The sequence below is a fragment of the Heloderma suspectum genome, chromosome 2, assembly GCF_057233095.1.
Source record: "Heloderma suspectum isolate Gila_16-S chromosome 2, 16-S_ref, whole genome shotgun sequence".
Lineage (NCBI taxonomy): Eukaryota > Metazoa > Chordata > Lepidosauria > Squamata > Helodermatidae > Heloderma > Heloderma suspectum.
This window is the reverse complement of record NC_139459.1, coordinates 289,637,186-289,656,326: the sequence shown is the minus strand read 5'-3', so window position 1 is coordinate 289,656,326 and position 19,141 is coordinate 289,637,186. Positions and strand designations below refer to the sequence as shown.

Below are 19,141 nucleotides of genomic sequence, written 5' to 3'. Positions count from 1 at the left end.
TTGATGATCAGATTCAGATAACTTTACATAGAACAATTTAGAACACCTACAGAATTTGAATAAATGAGTTCTAATTTGTAACTAAACCTGGTTGACAGGAGTTGTTTATGGTCATATGCCATGAGATTGTCATCGCATGCACAGCTGCTGAAAACCCCAGAACGCTTGTGAGCAGCTACTGATCTCATCAACCATGTCCTCAAATTCAGGTAACACCTACTTTTTGCTTCTCTGTTCATGCTCTTATTTACTTGTCTTTCCTCCCTGCCCCACCCAATGTCACTTCAGCCCTTTTCTACTTTCCCTCTGACATTTAGCTCCTCCTTGCATAAGAAAGACGCACACAAGGGAAACGAGCTGCATGCTAAGCCCTTCATGACACCACTGTTAAGGGTGGGTGGAGGGGAGGGGAAGAGCATGCCTGCCCCTGCTTAGTGATGTGATGGTGGATCATGTGTAACCACAGCAACTGGAGCCAGGAAACAATGCCCAGGACAGACGTGCATTGAGCATTTCAGACAAGGTCCATGAATAATAATGAATTATTATTTCAATAAATAATTTGATCTAGTGCCATATGATTAGCATCTTACAGGAAGTACCTTGTGGTTTTGCATTCACTAGTTGTAAATTGATATACTGACAAAAGAAGCCATCTAGGCTGTTCAAGGCTGGCACTGACCCCGCAGTTACATGAAGCATCTTTCCACTGAGACTCAGCAAGTCAGTTTGGTTTTTCAGTTCTGAAAAGCAGAAAAAGCAGGCAAACCATCATGCAACACTGTCCCAGTTGCCAAACAATATTGACCTGCTGCTTACATGAAATATGCTTTCCTTTTTAGGATACAGTTCTCAGATTCTTATATTCAACATTTATGGAAACATTTGTGGTAAGGATTTTTAACCCACAATATTCATTTGCTGTGAAAATTGCTTGTTCAGTTTACATGGTATAAGGTGAGTAAGATTAGAAACCATCCATTGGCCTGCTTGACTCTAATTGCCACCTGGCTCTGGTCCTTTTAGACTGTCAAAGGGGTTCAACAAATTCCTGGGAAATAAGGCTATCAATGGCTACTAGTCATGGTGGTTGTATGCAGCCAGCCTCCAGGAAAAGAGACACCATGCCTTTGAATGCCAGTTGGCGGGGAAGAACAGTAGGAGAAGGTGATTGCCCTCATGTCCTGCTTGTGGTCTTCCCACAGGCATCTAGTTTCTTCTGTTAAGCTTTTATTTTATTTTTAAGACATTTTAAAATATGCAAATATTCTGTCTATGTTGCAATCAAGCAAAACCATATAAAGCAGATAAGTAATTCAGAACATTAACTCAATGGACTTCAGTAAGTCCAGTAAAGTCCATTCAGTAAAGTGATACGGCTGAATTTTCAGCTCAAAGTGCTGAGTGGCCTGAAGATAAACCTTCAACTGACCCTCATCACTAAGAGATAATACAGCAGATTCAGCTGTATTGCTTTGTGCTCATATAGCTTGATGAGCATATTGGCTCATGTGAGTCAATTTTCTTACTCAAACAATAATGGCACTATGTATTTTAACACTATAGAAAGCAAACAGCTCAAGACAAAGCAAACCAGAAACTGGATTCCTTAACATAGAGAAAAAATACTTTAGACACTCACGCACGCACACGGGGGGGGGGGGGGGAGAGAGAGAGAGAGAGGAAATGGGGGAGGTTTCTCTTACAAGCTTAGGATACTAACCTAAAGCAGAAAAAAGTTAAATAATTCTATTAGCTGCCATGTTTGCTACGCATGTACATTCAAAATGTAGGGCTTAAACTAAGGCTGCCAGCATTCAGTGCAAACTACAGTTTAGTTCTATATGTTAACGTCAGTTAATCCCAAACATTCAACAGATGCTTGCAAGACCAGATCATTGATATGTTAACAAAAGACAGCGAGGCAGTGCTTTCACTCTGCATTAGCTTTGTCTGTCATTACAGACTAATATGATCGTCATGCAGCCAGTGTCATTGTTCCTGGAAAGAAGGCCAATTTGAAGGGGGAAAATGGTACCATAGCTGCAGCCAGTTGAGTTTGAAGAGGCTCACGATGAAGTGTATTTGCCACCACTGCCTGAATACCAGGTGTGAAGGGACATGGGCTGCCCGAATGTACAAGGAATGCTTTCATCAGTCACTCAAACACCTCCCCACCCCTGCCACACACCGCTCACCAAGAAAAGAAGCACGTTTTGCAGGGAAGGAAATTGTTGTAAATCTTTCCTCCCCACTTTGGCTCAGCCCTAATTAAACTGTTTCAGCGTAAAGAACATCAACATTATAGAACAGCCTCAAAATGTTGCAGAACTCATGCTATGAATACTATAATGATGAACAAGGTTTTTTAAATGTACATGGAACCCTTTAAAAGGCAGCTTGTTTTGCATAAAGAAACCACAGTGGAAACGTTTCCCATTACACATTCAAATTTCTCTAAAAATCAAAAAAATCCTTTTAAAAAGGATTAAAGCGAGGATGCCAGTAACTGGGGGCTCATAAACATCCCTAAGGACTATATGAGGCCCAAACGTTGCCCAGTACTGTTCCAGTATCACTAGTTCCTAAAAAAAGTTAACAAGCACTATGCAACCTAGAATAAAAATAGTTTAATTTTTTACTTTTCAGAATTTTAATTAGGTTTTTGTTACATTAGCCATGTTCTCTCATTTGTGGCTCCTAAGTTTTATAGTTCTAAAGTATGGTCCACCTGTTTGCACTGTTTAAGACAGCAAAAAGTTGAAATCTAAAGTGTATTTCAACAAAATTGTCCAGAAGATACATGCTAGATCTTCAAACCTCCATAAGACAAAGCACGTCAACATGGCAATGAAGAACAGCCTTATGTTTACTTTATCTTGCAAACAGCATATATTCTGATTCTAGCAGGGTTTGATGTGCTATTAAATCTTAAGAACATAAGAAGAGCCATGCTGGATCAGACCAAGGGTCCATCTAGTCCAGCATTCTGTTCGCACAGTGGCCAACCGGCTGTCGACCAGGAACCCACAAGCAGGGCATAAGCGGAACAGCACCCTTCCACCCATGTTCCCCAGGAGCTGGTGTACATAGGCTCACTGCCTCTGGTACTGGAGGTAGCTCATAGCCATTAAGACTAGTAGCCATTGATAGCCTTTTCCTCCAGGAATTTGTCTAACCCCCTTTTACAGCCATCCAAATTGGTGGCCATCACTACATCCTGTGGTAATGAATTCCATAGTTTAACTATGCACTGTGCGAAGAACTACTTCCTTTTATCTGTCCTGAATCTCCCACCAATCAGATTCATAGGATGACCCCGAGTTCTAGTATTTTGAGAGAGGAAGAAAAGTTCTTGTTCTTTGGGCCTAAGCAGCCAAATAAGAAGCACAGGGGTAGTCTCCTGAACATTCAATTTGAAATTCATCAAATTTACCATAGAAGCAGCATGCAACAGGATTTTTAAAAACATAATTTAGAAATTATTCATAACCAATTTCAGCAGAATATAAATTTCTTGTCACAGGATTAGTAAAAACCAGGCCCAAGGAAGTTTTATTTTTTAAAGAAAATGTCACATATTCTGAAAAAACACAGTAATAATTGTTTTCCAAAACACACATGCATGCATGCATGCACACATCATCAGAGGTGTGTGCGTCACTCTCAACCACTACCCACCTGTTTTTCCATTGAAAATCGCTAGCTTTGAATTGTCAAGACCAAAAATGCATGAAATGGTATTAACAAGTTTGGTGAAGTCTAATTTATTATCTCCCTTGGGATTTTCCAGCAACACCATACCATCTGGGAGAGAAACACACAGCAGTAATTCTAAGAAACCAATTTTATTTTATTAATAGCTTATCAAGATCACTACACTGACTATATACTGTGAACACATATACAAAACAACCTACATGAATGACTCAGTTCTCTCTTCTTATCCAGGAACTGTCTTCATCTCAATTACACAACAGTCAAAAAATAAAAAATAACAATTCCTTCTTTAAAACTGACAAGTAGTAACCAACCATAGTGACCTAAAAAGTAAAGATGCCTTAAGCTGAAGTTCTTCTGAAATATTATTCTTTAACAATAGGATAGAAACCAAAGATTTGTAAAACTAATTTCACAGGACCAGAGGGACATGAGACTTAGTTTTGCTTGAACAGCACCCCCACCACCCAATACTACATAGTAAGCCATTTTAGAAACTGACGAGACTTCTAAAAGCAGCTTGTAACATGGCATGGAGGTCAAGTGTTCAAAGAAAAAGGTCCCACAAGGATATTCAAACACTTTGTGTGAACCCAAGCAGCTCTCTGAGTCCTGACCATAACAATCTAAATGCTTTGGATGGATGGATGGATGGATGGATGGATGGATGGAATAACGATCTGGGCCTTAGCACCTTTATTATTCATTGGGGCCCAGTACTGGTTGGACCCAGTTATAAATGTTGGCCATTAGCAAATTCCCTGGACTAGTGAATTGCAAAGATCTGTGGTGTGCTAAGTGGTAGTTCCATTGTTTCAAGATTTGTTGTGTGCTGTAGTAATTATTTATAAAGTATGCACTTAGTATGCCTCTCCCCCACCCCTCTCCAGATTTTAACCACCTATTCGCTAGCCATACAGGAAAATAACAGCAAGTAACAATTAAATCCTATATGGGGCAGTTCTCAAGTAATGGCAACCCTTGGGTTAAACAAACCATGGGCTGTTGGGGATAAGCCAGAGAGAGTCAGTATGCACTGCCTGCAGCGTGCCAGCCACTTCCATTTTTAATCAACAATCTACAATCGGCTTGTTCATAGGTTGCTCAGCGTGACGTGCAAACCTGTACTGACGGGTTGTTTAGGGGCCAAACAACCCAGCAGTTAACCCAACAACAAACCATGGGTTAACTGCTGGGTTATTTAGCCCCTGGTCTGGTTTCACACATCACGCTCCTCAGCCTACGAATGAACCAATCATAGTTGTTAAGTAAAAGTGGCAGGTGTGTGAGAGGCAGTGTGCTCTCTCTTTTGCTCATGCACGACAACCCATGGGTTGTTTAAACCATGGGTTGTCATTATGTGCAAACCAGGTCATTATGCCTAGTCAGAAGTAAGCCACATTAAGTTCAATGAGGCTTACTCCCAGGCAAGTGGATATAGTATTGCAACCTCAGTGGGGCTGGCTTTCATTAGCATCTGACATGGCTTATACAAATCTGATAAGTCCAACAGGCCCAGGGATGGTACAAATATAATATTTTCCATAGCCCTGTTCAGCTTATGGCTGTATCAATGAGAGTCAGGAATTTTACAAGCTGTACAAAAAGTTACAGCTACCACACTGAAGTAGTCCCTAATATATCACGTCGTAGCTTTTCCAAGGAATACAGAAGCAGTTAAAAAGAAGACAACTAAAAAAAGCAGTTTGATGTATTCCTACCTTGCTCTTTGCCATTTACACAGATGTTCAGATTGACATAAGCACATGCTGGCTCAATGCGATGATGTAAAGCGCCTTTGACTAGTGTAATTTCCAGTTCTGATCCCTTCAGCTAAACAAACAACAGTTACATGTTTTTAAAGGCACACAAACCCTTTTCTTCTCAAAACCATTACAACCTGAATGCACTGCCAGGAATTAGTGAAAATAGTTGCAAATTAACACCATTTCATAGTAAATAACTGTGCAGGGCAGCCTTGCCCAACCTGGTGCCCTCCAGACATTTTGAACTACAATTCCTATCAACCCCACCCAGTATGAACAATGGTCAGGGATACTGGGAGTTGTAGTCCAAAATATCTGGAGGGCATCAGGTTGGGGAAGGCTCCTGTAGAATATATTAGCACAGACAACTCTGGGTACACTGTATGCTAACTTTCAAGGCTGCAAAAAAGTGAAGAGCAGAAAAACAGTCTCCCCATAACAGGAAGGCAGAAAGGAGTCATAGCTTGCACATGCAGATAATATGATACATTGTAATCTGGCCACTAGAGGGCAGCCCTCGCCACTAGGGGGCAATTGTTCCTAGCCATTAAACACCAAGAAACCAAAGCTGAATTAAAACTTCTGAATATTAAGGTGGCATATACACATACACACACACACACACACACACACACACCTACCTTATGGCCGTCATACAAACTTTAGGACACATTTTTGCTGTTGTTGCACATGGGACTGAGGAAATTATAATTAAATCTACAGAAACACAGACTTTTAAAGACATTTACAAGAAATAACTTTATTGTGAAGAATTTGCTGAAGATTAGCATCTACTTCAAAATGCAAAAGCCAGAGGTAATGGATTTGAGTTTGAACCATTTGATAGAAATATGACCATGGCTTGGCTCCTGACATAAGTGAGAGGAAGGACAGTTCCCTCCTCCTTCAGCCTCCTAAGCCTGCCCCCCAAATCCTCTCTCATAGGTCAGGTGGGTCACCTGAACAATATGTGGCGGTGCACAACGGACCACTGCAGGAGGAGGGAATAGCCTCAAATCTGGCAGACAGCTGGGATGTTTGTGTCCAGAAGTCTTCTGTGTACCTTTGATGCTTTATAGCAAATACTGATACAAATCAAAGCAAGGTTTTGGTATCATCTCACACTTTTAACCTTAACATATTGCTTTATTTTCGAAAAGGTACCCATCATTCAAGGTTTTTATACTGGGATATTGTCTTAGTTCAAAGTTAAGCAACAGATGGACTTTTGACTACCTTGATCAAAAGAAAACCTGCAATATCCAAGACTCATCTATCGCATTTAGATCAGCCATCTGTACCTAGACAATTAAATTAATGTAGAATTTACTTTTGGGGCTGTTCTAAAATCCCAAACATTTGTGCTCAATATCTAGCATTAATCTACTACCCCCACTGAATTACATGGAATTCTGTATTCATCATAATACACAGGAATGTCACCAATATCTTTCAAATTTGCCTCATTTAAAACTGTATTCACAAATGGTTAAACAAACTTATTCTACTATTTTTAGTAAACATTTCAGAATTCTTTGCTGTCAGGGTGGAAACTGAGTCGATAGAACCCCAGACCAGTTCTGATTCTGAGGAGGATCAGCAATCCGTGGGAAAGGAGCCAGCTCATCCCTCACGGGCACAGCAGCTGGCAGAGATTCCTCCTGCCGGCATTCCTGAGATAGATAGTGACCCAGGCAGAGAGAGAGTGCGGGAGGGGGGCTTGCTAGACGCTCGACGCAGATGCAGGGAGCGATGAGCGATGGAGGGCGCGGAAAGGAGGCATAGCGCCCGTTTGACGCGCAAGCAACGGACGCGTCCCGTGGACCCAAGGGAAAGAGGGAGGATCTCTCCCTAGTTCAGGGTCTTCAAGTGATTTTCCTTCAAACGGGGACCAACTGCCTACCCAGAGCATAAGCTACTCCGTCATTGGACGGCATCTGCCCAACAGGCTTTCGAGGAACTTTAGAAGCCTTTTAGTCCTGAGCCAATCCTGTTACATCCCGACCTGAGGAAGCCTTTTGTGGTGCAAACTGATGCCTCTGACTTTGCGGTGGGGGCGGTGCTTTTTCAGCCAGATCGGGTGGGCAGCGGGTGGCAACCCTGCACCTACCACTGCAGGAAGCTGAACATGTCTGAGAGGAATTATACCATCTGGGAGAAGGAACTGTTGGCCATCAAGTCCACTTTGGGGACCTGGTGTCATCTGCTGGAGCGGGCACAGCACCCAGTTGAAGTTAGAACCGACCATCGCAACCTGGAACATCTTCAGACATTCTTTGCCTTAAACCAGAGGCAGATTAGGTGGTCGCTTTTTTTCCCCTGGTTCCACCTTAAAATTTGCCATGTGAAGGCCTCCGACAACCTACAAGCAGATGCTCTTTCTCGTAAGCCGGACCTCCAGCCAGGGGGTGAGGGAAATCCCCCCCTCTCTGATTCTTTCCCCCCCAGAGCCTGGCGGCAGCTGCGGTGCCTCACTCTTGGGAGGAGTTCCTTCACTCTGCACAGGCTCAGGATGCTTTTGTTCACACAAAAGTGGGGGAATTGGGGCTAGCCTCTGCCCCCACCACTCTACCCCCTTCTCTTCGCGAGGTGGCCTGCTTTACCATTCCGGCCAGGTCTATGTGCCTTCTAGACCCCTCCGCGAGAAGGTCCTCCATCAGTGCCAGACTCCCCCACCGCTGGGCATTTTGGCTTCGTCAAGACCCTGCACGGAGTGACGCGGGATTTTTGGTGGCCTCGTGTGTGTCGGGACGTCAAGACCTATGTCGCCTCCTGCCCAACCTGCCAGCGGGCGATGGCCCCCTCAGGCAAGCCCACAGGCTTGCTTCACCCCCTGCCTACCCCCTCAGGACCTTGGAAACTGCTCTCCCTTGACTTCATCACTGACTTGCCTCGCTCACACGGTAAGACCACCATTCTGGTGGTGGTGGATTTGTTTTCTAAGATGGCCCATTTCATTCCCTGCTCTGGGTTGCCCACAGCCAGGGAGACGGCGGAGCTGTTTTTGGCGCATGTTTTCTGGCTCCACGGATGGCCCGAGGGTCTCATTTCAGATAGGGGGGCCCAATTCACTGCCCATTTCTGGAGGGAGCTACTTGGGCTTCTCCATGTGACGCTCTGTCTTTCCTCTGCCCACCATCCACAGACGGACGGTCAGACCGAGCGCACCAATGCAACTCTGGAGCAATATTTGCGCTGTTATGTCAATTACCAGCAAAATGACTGGTTTTCCTTGCTGCCTCTCACAGAATTTGCTTATAACAATGCCTGATAAGCAGAATTTGCTTATAACTCCATTTTTTGCCAATTTTGGTTACCACCCCAAGGCTTTCCCGTCCACCTTAGCTCCGTCTTTGGTGCCAGAGGCCCATTTTAGAGGAGTTGCAAGCAGTACACCACCTCGTACGGGACTCCCTCGAGCAAGCCAGGACAGCCTACAAGGCCTCTGCAGACCACCGGCGGCGCCAGCCGAGTCCGTCTCTGCAACTGGGGGACTGGGTTTGGTTGTCCACCCAATACCTCCCCTCTCACTCACCCGCAAGGAAGCTCACGCCTCGCCGCATGGGGCCTTTCCAGATTACGGCCCAGATTAACCCTGTTGCTTTTTGCCTGGCTCTCCCCCCCTCCATGAAGATCCATCCTGTTTTTCAGCGGTCCTTGCTGTCCCCCCTGGTTTCTGGTGACCTTCATCGCTCGGTCGGTTCCCCCCCGCCGCCAGTGCTGGTGGAGGGGAAAGAGGAGTTTGAGGTCGCAGAGATTCTGGACTCCCACCTTTCTCGCGGCCGCCTGCAATATCTAGCGGACTGGAAGGGGTACGGGCCAGATGAGCGAACCTGGGAACCTGCGGAAAATGTGCATGCTCCGTTGCTGCTGAGGCGCTTCCACCAGCTGTACCCCCACAAACCCGGGGTCCCAGGGGAGGAGCACGAAGGGGGGCCTCATGGGAGCGGGGATGATGTCAGGGTGGAAACTGAGCCAATAGAACCCCAGAGCAGTTCTGATTCTGAGGAGGATCAGCAATCCGTGGGAGAGGAGTCAGCTCATCCCTCACAGGCACAGCAGCTGGCAGAGATTCCTCCTGCCGGCATTCCTGAGATAGATAGTGACCCAGGCAGTGAGAGAGTGTGGGAGGGGGGCTTGCTAGACGCTCGACGCAGGGAGCGACGAGCGATGGAGGGCGTGGAAAGGAAGCGTAGCGCCCGTTTGGCGCGCAAGCAATGGCCGCGTCCCGTGGACCCAAGGGAAAGAGGGAGGATCTCTCCCTAGACCATAAGTTCAGGGTCTTCAAGTGATTCTCCTTCAAATGGGGACCAACTGCCTATCCGGAGCATAGGCTACTCTGCTGTTCATTGCTTAGTCGCTGGTGATAGCATCTGAAAGAGTCATTAAGTTGTAAAAGGATTAAAGCCTTGAAAAGAATCCTTTCATCTGTGTCTTGAGTTGGCTATTGGAGCGTACTGAAAGAGGCCACTAGGGCGCTCCTGACAATAGAGCAAGGATCTGCTGATGTCAGGGTGGACACTGAGCCCATAGAATCCCAGAGTAGTTCTGATTCTGAGGAAGAGCAGTCGCTCCTGGGAGAGGAGCGCACTCTTCTTTCCTAGGACCAACAGCTGACGGAGATTCCTCCCACCAGCATTCCTAGTTTAGTTAGCAGTACAGGGAGTGACCAGGCACAGATAGCAGACTTGGTGGATGCGCGATGCAGACGCAGAGAGCGGCGCCAGATGGAGGGCGCGGAAAGGGGGCGTAATGCCAGGTTGGCGCGCAAACAACGGCTGCGCCCAGAGGATCCAAGGGAAAAGGGGAGGGACTCTCCCTAGTCCTTAAGTTCAGGGGTCTGCCAGTAATTCCCTTTCAAACGGGGACCAACTGTTCCAACTTAGGGCATAGGTACTCTGCTGCTCAGATCTAGTTGCTACCTGTAGAGTTGTTAAGTTGTAAAAGAAGAATAAAGCTTTGAAAGGAATCCCTTTGTCTGTGTCTGGACTTGGCTACTGGATTAGACTGAGAGAGGCCTCCAAGGAGCCCTTGACAGCTAGGGGCTTTGCTTGACTTTCAATACATCAAGGTCATATCAATTGACAGTCACACTTATTTTTCTGTTATCTTGTGTACCTTAAAAGAAACAGACAATTTCATTGACTACATCTTTTCTTCCAGAAAATCTCAAGGCATGCATTATCCTATAGGATGTGTCTACTACACTCAAGGTCAAGGCACAAAATGTATGGTATTTTCACTCTTCTATACTGTGCCACTCAGATAAAAGAATGCTATATTTGGCATGTGATCAGATCATAGTCTTAGTTCACATCTACATGTGTCAGCAACAGCCTTAATTTGGGAGAGGAACTGGAACATCTTCTCCACGCAGTTAATATTACTTAAGAACTCAGTGTTCTATGCCCTATGCCCAATCATATAGATGCCTGATCTATGAAATTCTTCCCTCTCAAAAAAGGGGTGTAAGGAGATAATGTAAATATGGCTTCTGTTCACATCAACTGCCCAGCTCAAAAGCAACATCTGCAGGGTAGAAGGGATATGCATCAGTAGCTGATTCATCCTTATTATTAAACAAGGCCCTCCTAACTGGCTGCAGTAGAAGTTAGGGGAAGTTAGCTAGGAATATAAAGATAAGGCAAGCTTGCAAGGAATCCACATCTACAATAACATAAGCTCTGCTAGAATGTATACCAAAGATTAGGAAAGGTACTACCACCAAGTTCAAGAAGATGCCAACATGCATAACAAGCAGTCAATGAGGCGTGAGAGGCAGGAAGGCTTCCTTTCAAAAAATAGAAGTCTTGGCCAAATGAAGAGCATAAAAAACAAACAAACCCACACACATACTTCCAGACAATAAGGCATACAAAAAAGAATTTAAGAAAGGTATGGCTAAAAACCATTTAGGATCAACAATAAAAGTTCTTTAAATACATCAGAAGCAAGAATCTAGCTAGGGAAGTGGATGGATCACTGGAGGACAAGGGAATTAAAGATGTGCAAACGGAGGATAAGGAGATTCCAGAGAAGCTTCATGAATTCTTTGTGTCTGACTTCATTGCAGAAGATACGCATACCAGAATTCCTATTTTCAAGAAGGGAATCAGAGGAATTGAGGCAAATAGTGGTGACATGAGGTCAAGTTATAGGTCTTACTGACAAACTGACAATGAACAAATTACCGGATCCAGATGGTATCCATCCAAGAGTTCTTAAAGAACTGAAATGTGACACATCTGGCCTTTTAATGAAAATAGGTAACATGTCCGTAAGATCAACCCCTGACCAGAAGACTTGGAAGTGGCTAATGTAACACCAATTTTTTAGAAAGGGATCCGTGTGTGTGTGTGCGTGTGTGTGAGAAATTATAAGCCAGACAGCTTAATGTTTATTCTAGATAAATTTGTGGAAAGTATTATTAAAACACAATTATCAAGCACACACATTTTAGCAATCAGGTTTTGCTAAATAAGTATCAGCAGGGCTTCTGCAAAGATTAAGTCCTGTCTCATTAATCTTTTAGAGTTCTTTGAGAGTGTCAGCAAGCATGTGGATAAGGATGTTCCAGTAGACACTCTGTACTTGGACTTCCAAAAGGCTTTTGACAAGTCTCTTACCAAAGGCTCTTGAGTAAAATTAGCAGCCATGAGGAAGGAGAAGATGTCATCTTATGAATCATTTACTGGTTAAAGAACTGGAAATAAACATAAATGGACAGTTCTCATGATGGAGGGGTGTAAACAGTAGATTCCTCCAAGGATCTGTATTGGGACCAGTGCTTCTTAATTTGTTCATAAATGATCTCAAACTGCAGGTGAGCAATGAGGTTGCCAAGCTTGCAAATGAGATAAAAATGAAAAAGCGACTGTGAAGAATTCCAAAAGGATCTCTCCAAACTGGAGAACAGACAACAAAATGGGAAATGCAGTTTATTGACTGATTTGAACAACAACAAAAAGACACTCAGGTTCAATGTAAGCAAGTGTAAAGTAACGTACATTGAGACAAAAAACCTTAACTTCTCACATACATTGATGGGGTTCAGCCCAAGCCCAAGCAGAATGGAGCCCCTTTGGACTGTTTCTGGTGCTTCCCAAGGTGAAGTGGCCTTCGCTCCAAAGCCACCAGAACCAATCTGGGCCAGAATGAGGCTTTGTTTGTGCTTAGGGGAGGGCAAGGATGGGACCATGAGATGGCCATTCTTCCAACGCTACAAGGGTTCACTATGAAAAAAGCCTTAAATGTTTTTTCAGTAATCATAACTCCCTAGCCCCTGTACCTATCCTTCTGAATCTTTGCAGGTTTCTTATATAGGCAGGCCTCTAGGCCATTTCCAGAACAATGGTCCACAAGGAACATAAGGGTATACGCTCATCCTCTTTTGGTACCATCAAAATGTTATGGCTGCTCTTGCACAAAATCTCCTGTGCCTATTCAACTGAAACTTGGCAGGCCCGATCCCCTCAGAAGGGATCATTACCCCTGAAAATTTTATCCAATTCTGCCAAGAAATAAAAAAAGCTATTGGCAATTCCCTTTAAAATAAAATCAAAATATAAAGGCACATAGCACAAAAGCCCCTCCACTTATTTTTCTGACATTTGACAGGCATAACCCCCTCCTAAGTGGCTGCTATGGGCAGTTTCCAATTGTGACATTCTACAAACTCAATAGCGCTAGTGGAGTTCTGCTCAATCTTTCTATTGTGCAATCTTTCTATTGTCCATTCTGCTTGCACAACTGGTTGCACAAGTGGTGCAAGCAGTTCCGCAACTGGTTGCACAAGCAGAGTGGACAATGGGTAGTGCAACGGGTAGCACAAGCATAATGCAGAACCGCTTGTGCAACCATGCTTCACAAATGTAACTTTAGCTAGCTTCTTCTCTTGCACATAGTTGAGACCCTAGTTTCCGCTAGCACAACGTCATTTGTGCTAACGGAATGACACAATTGGATACTGCCCGAAATCTACAACTTTCATCCAATTCTGACAAAGAAAAAATGTTATAGCCATTTGTTTGATTTTCCATGATAGTCAACGGGAGGCACAAGGCTTCAGTTCTTGTTACTAAAGGCAAGCCGATTTGGGCCTTTTTTCTGAAGCATTGAATTGGGGTTGGTGCCCACCTCTTCATTACTATTGTCAAGAAATCCATTTTCTGTTTGTGTTCTACCTGCCTGTAAAGACTCCATTTCATGAAGATGGGCCTGCGCACACTTGCTAAACCACCCGTGTATGTTATCTCATCCTGTTCTCGCTTCAAGGACTTTCAAGGCTAGAGAAAAACTCTTGCCAATTTGACTGATTTCAGCTGGGCTTCTGTGAGAAATTCCCATTCCCCCAATCCCTGAAAGCCTGAGGAAACTATTCAGCCAGCTAGAAACTGGCCAAGTGATTGACTAAAGAGGCTCACCTCTCATCTGTCAAAGGCTAGTGAGTATAAACCGGTGTGTGTGTGTGCTGCTCTTTGTCTTAGTCTTCATTTGGTTTCATTTTGTCTCCGTCGTACTTTTGGATTGTGATTCTCAGTATTACAGTTTGGACCCTGTCCTATTGGAAGACCCGTGCTTAGGTATGTAGAAACAGGTGTAGGTAACTTTATTTTTTTGACTATAGTATTGTTTCCAAATGTTATTCTGGTTCTTGTATGCCTTTTATTCCCTTTTCCCCCTTTCCCTTTGTAAATAAACTTATCACCTGCTTCAAAAATTGTGTGTGCTTCCCTCCAAGTAGCCTTAGTACTAAGTCCAGAATCTTCTGCTTGGTTATTGCTACTGTTTAATGTTTCAGGCCTCGGCTTTGAAAGAAGAGTGCCGGTTTAGGCTCTTGTTTCATATGCCCTAGGTTGTTGTTTATTTGGTCAGTCGCTTCCGACTCTTCGTGACTTCACGGACCATGAACAATCTCCTTTGCTGAAGAAGCCCTAGGAGTGTTATGTAAAGTCTGTGAATCCCCTGGCTCAGGCTGAAGTGGATGTAAGGGGTGGTGGCAGCCTACTTTGCTGGGTTGTTGTTCAGCCCAAGCAACCTTTTGTCCCTGCCTACACTGCTGGGAACCAAGGCAACTCCATTCCTCCTTCACAATGATTATTGTTGGCTGTTATTTTGCATAGGTTTTGCCATTTTGCACATTGGGGAAAATAAATCACAGGCAATATTGTGGTAATTTTCCTTTAAACTGCTCCAACAACAGAACTCCAGACTGCTGTTTAGACTCAGGGAGTCGAGAAACACTTTTCACATAAGCAATGGCAGCAACAGCTGCTGAAATGAAACTATTCCAAAGACGTTTGGGTAGATGTACCAATATGGCACATGGGCCCGTGCAAATCACAGCTACAACTAAAATCTGCATTGAAGTAGCCTCCTGAGCACCACAAGCTTCCATAAGAGTGGAGCTTTTTCACATGATGAGCATATGATATCAACACAGTCAAAAAAGTGATCTGCTTTCACCAGTTTTAATCTGAAATCTCTTCGCGATGACTAGTTGAAATACAGACAATAATTTAAACCGTAACTAAAAAGAGTGTGTCTAGTGCTGGGTATATAAAACCATGTGAACTAATTTTAAAAGAACCCTTGGATGATTCACTGACTTCTTGAACTTAAAGCTTGTTATAAAATATGAACACCTGAAATGGATATAGCGAGCCCGGTCCAATAAACATTTAATGTAAGCAATGCATTATTCAGATAATGGGCTAGGTGAATATTCTCCAAATGATTCATGTTTGTTCTTACCTGGGTTTTTTCTTGAATAAGCACTTCTTTTGAGGTAGGCACTGGGTATGGCTTCAAGACAGCCTTTATTGTTGCAAAAATGAAGTCTGTGTGCTCCTTAATAACTGTTTCGAGGTAACCACCTTCTGGATGTGCACGGTAATATACTGTAATCTCATCGGTAGGAACAAGGTTGCGCTGTAATAAAATCAGCAACACCAGTGAGTATCGGCCATCTTTTGCAACCAAAATTACCATAATCATTTTGGTTATTATCAGAACAAAACACGTTAAAAAAAAATAGCCCAGCATGATTATAAAATAAAAATCATGGAAGCAGAAAAGGATTTAACTGTGCATCTTATCACAAGCATTATTATTTGTAGATGTGCAATGATGTTCTAGAAAGCAAGGTGAAAAATGCACTACCCAATAAAACAAAAAATGTGTTTTACAGGGTGCAATTGGCCTTTATAGAAAAAAACTGCATGAAGCTAAAATGGTTAACAAATATTATTGATTAACAATATTAACTAATTTAATGCATTTCTGTTCTGGATGAATCTGTAGTTATTTTTGATTGAGTACTGAAGATTATTTATAGATATTGTTATCTTAATGCAATGAGAAAAGTCACCTTCACACACAATTACCTACGTCATGCTTAATTTTATCCTCTTTTCTATTCTCCTTTTATAGCCATCTGCTCTCTATCTACATTCCATGCACTCCTACATACCCCAAAACACAGACTTTTGCTTCAATATTATCCTATTATGTTAAAAGTATTGATCTCTCCTGTCTTTTCAAAGTCATGTTGTTATTATGATCTGCCTAAAGATTTTGTTTCTTGCAATACTGTAGCTGATTTGGCAAGAGCTACATAGTTAACAAGGGAAAAAACAAAACAAAAATCCATTATGATAGAATAGGAAAAGAAAAAAGCCTTCTAAGTCAAACTTGTAGGCTCCTGTGGTTTAAGAACGTGTTCCCAACATAATGCTCTTCTTACATCCAGTTCATGGTTGCTCTTACCAGTTAATTTGATGGCCAACGGACTGGCAATAAGCAACACTAACCTGTGAAGCAAGACTAAAGGATTGGACCACAGAATTCATCACCTTCTTTTTAACAGTTCCTTCTAAGCCTTAACATCTAGCAATTGATTCACATTTTCCTTTTTCACTCAGGTATAAATAGTACCATCAGTTGTGCAAAATATATGCATACTACCATCAATTGTGAAGAGCATATGTACATTTAAGTGGGCAACAAACACTGAGGTGGTGTCTTGAAAAGGATTGGGCCTCCGCTTCAGTGCTTACTGCAGAGAAACCCAACTATGGTATTCATGATTGATGGCACCTTACTTGTATTTTGAAATTCAAACTCAGGTTTTTTTAAATACCAAAATTTTAAGAGTAAAGCATGAATTGGCCTCAAGAATCTCAACAGCCGGTAGAGGGCTACCGATCAATCATATACTTTGGATATTACATATCAATCTACATCGTCATCATGTATAAAGTGCCTCAGATGACAGGTGCTGTAAAATTATTAACAGCACAATCTTATATATGTCTCCTCAAAAGCCCCATTGAGTTCAACGGGAACTCAATTTTCAAAGGATGTTTGGGAACAGGAGTGCAATGTTCAAAGGGGTAAAGTCCAAAATCCCACTGAGAATGTCCAAGCTCTTGGGTGCGCTTTGGAACACAGACATAACTTTCAGATGCAGAATTGTTTACAGTGCAACTGGATACTAGACTTCGGTTTGGGATGTTTGTGACCAATCCATCCATGGAAATTTGAGGAGTTGGCCTAAGCCACTCACAGTTGTGTTTGGCTACCCTGCGAAGGACTCATTGGGGTTACCCTTATATTATAATCTTCAAGGCTGTGTGATTTATGTTCTATCAGATTTCTTGCTAACTGACTTCCCTTGTGCAGATGTGTGAGCAGTGTTAACTGCCTGTTTTTTAAGTAGTGAGATTGAGGTTACATTTTATAAACCAATACAATTATGATGACACTGACAACAAGATGACCACACAGGCAGTGGGTGGCGGGTTGGAGGGTGGAACTTGCTGTATTTCCCAGATTTACTAACCTTCTTCCTAAGTTTTTGGATGCGATTTATTACTTCACGTGCAACACCTTCATCAACCATAGACTGATCAGGAGTAACATCCAGGAGAACCAAAACCTGGCAATAAAATAAGCATATGCCATAAAACAAAGTAGTAAATCAAACACATCATTCATAGAAAAGTGATTGTGAATTACAACAAGGGAAAACAATTTTGTAAGTAATTGATTATTGATAATTTATCCTTCATTGTTCTTATGAACTTTTACAATATAATGACAGACAAGCACATGACAATGTCTAAAAACATTTATTTCAGTCCATTTGACATCATTACAAGGGGGTTGAATCCACTCCTCCCACAATGGAGCAGATATGGGAAGCTGCATGCTTCATCTGCTCCTTTTCATTTTATGTAAGCAGACAATGCAGATGGGGAGGAGCAAAACACACTGCAGGTCTTCAGGTTTTATCTAGGCATGACTACTTGACAGTGCAATACCCAGCTTACAGGTACAAAGCAACTGTTTAGGTCACTGCCTTTTGCTGTCTCAGACAAATACTCCAAAATGGGTTCTATGCTGAAGATTAAGAGATCCACAGGAACTGGTGCTAAGAATGTGTGGACTCCCCACCACCACTGATTACTACATTCAGTACCTGAGAATCAGAATGTGCTTCAAACTGAGCAGATCCTCCTGTAACCTGGTCAAAGGTGTACATCAGACGGAGATCTTCTTCATGAAGTTCATGCCCTTCTACAACAATGGTGCCTGATTCATTTAAACAAGACATCTATTTAATATTAAAGCAAGGTGTTCCAGGCTCTGAACAATCTGTAATTACTCAACATTCAGATATATTGCTGCTCTCTCTCTTTCATTCGAATGGTAACATATATATTGCATGTCTCTCTAATCTTCATGTGTTCTCCAGCTTCCCCCCTCATTACATTTTTCACCTTTTATCATTCATGTAGTTGTTTTATTCAGCATTAGACAAACTTCACTTAGAGTACTTTGTTGATTAAGAATTCCAGAAAATCGATTATATTACATGTCCAAAACTTGAATATTAGGTCCGTACTAGAGGTGTTTGAGATTCTGTAAGGCTTACAGTTACAGCACATAAAATGTAACTCCCAAATCCTTTTCAGCAATGTCTGCTTAAGTAAGCACCCTTTTAGACTCCTGTATTTGGGTGTTTTCATTTTGTGTGTAACACTTTGCATTTGTACTTCAGGAATTTTGTTTTGTTATCAAACCTCTCTAACTTATGATGCTTCTAAAATGTTTAGCATGTTCACTTCATCTATTTTCATGAAGAATCTTAAAACCTCCAGACTTCAAACTTACTCCTATGCAAGTCTGCTCAATACCTCCTTTAGAAAAGTGTGGAAGAAGCCCCATTGTTTGGATAACCAGAGAGCAATTATTTCTTAGATAGTGACCCAGTTTGCATGACCAAATAAGCCACTGTTGCTTATTTAAGCCATGGTGGCTTGTCTGATCATGCAAACTGGCCTGGTGAGTCAAGAGAATGCTTGTAAATACCTATCAGTGTGTTCCCACAAGCTACAGATCAGCCTTTCCCTACAGATCAGCCCTCTGTATGTATTGTACTGCAATTCCTATCATCCCCAAACAGCAGGCCCAAACTGCATGTTGACTGGGGATGGTGGGAGTTGTAGTCCCAACACATCTGGAAGGCGCCAAGATTTGGAAGGCTGCTACAAATCATAGATACCAATGTAGCACCCAAGAAGAAGTATTTAAACTGGAGAAACAACCCATTTAAGACTACCATTTAAGACCAGGAGCTTCAAGTAACTATC

At 42.7% G+C, this 19,141-nt stretch overlaps 1 protein-coding gene across 2 annotated transcripts in view; it reads right to left on the bottom strand.

Moving 5' to 3' along the window:
• Positions 1-19,141, bottom strand: part of IARS1 (isoleucyl-tRNA synthetase 1) — a 131,920-nt gene that overhangs the window by 23,069 nt on the left and 89,710 nt on the right. For both annotated transcript variants that reach the window (XM_084839856.1, XM_084839857.1), the window contains exons 28-33: positions 17,968-18,080; positions 17,329-17,424; positions 15,240-15,416; positions 5,442-5,553; positions 3,682-3,807; positions 603-743 (exon numbers count right to left, since the gene is read on the bottom strand). In XM_084839856.1, the coding sequence (XP_084695982.1) occupies positions 603-743; positions 3,682-3,807; positions 5,442-5,553; positions 15,240-15,416; positions 17,329-17,424; positions 17,968-18,080 (765 nt within the window). The remainder of the gene's footprint in view (positions 1-602; positions 744-3,681; positions 3,808-5,441; positions 5,554-15,239; positions 15,417-17,328; positions 17,425-17,967; positions 18,081-19,141) is intronic.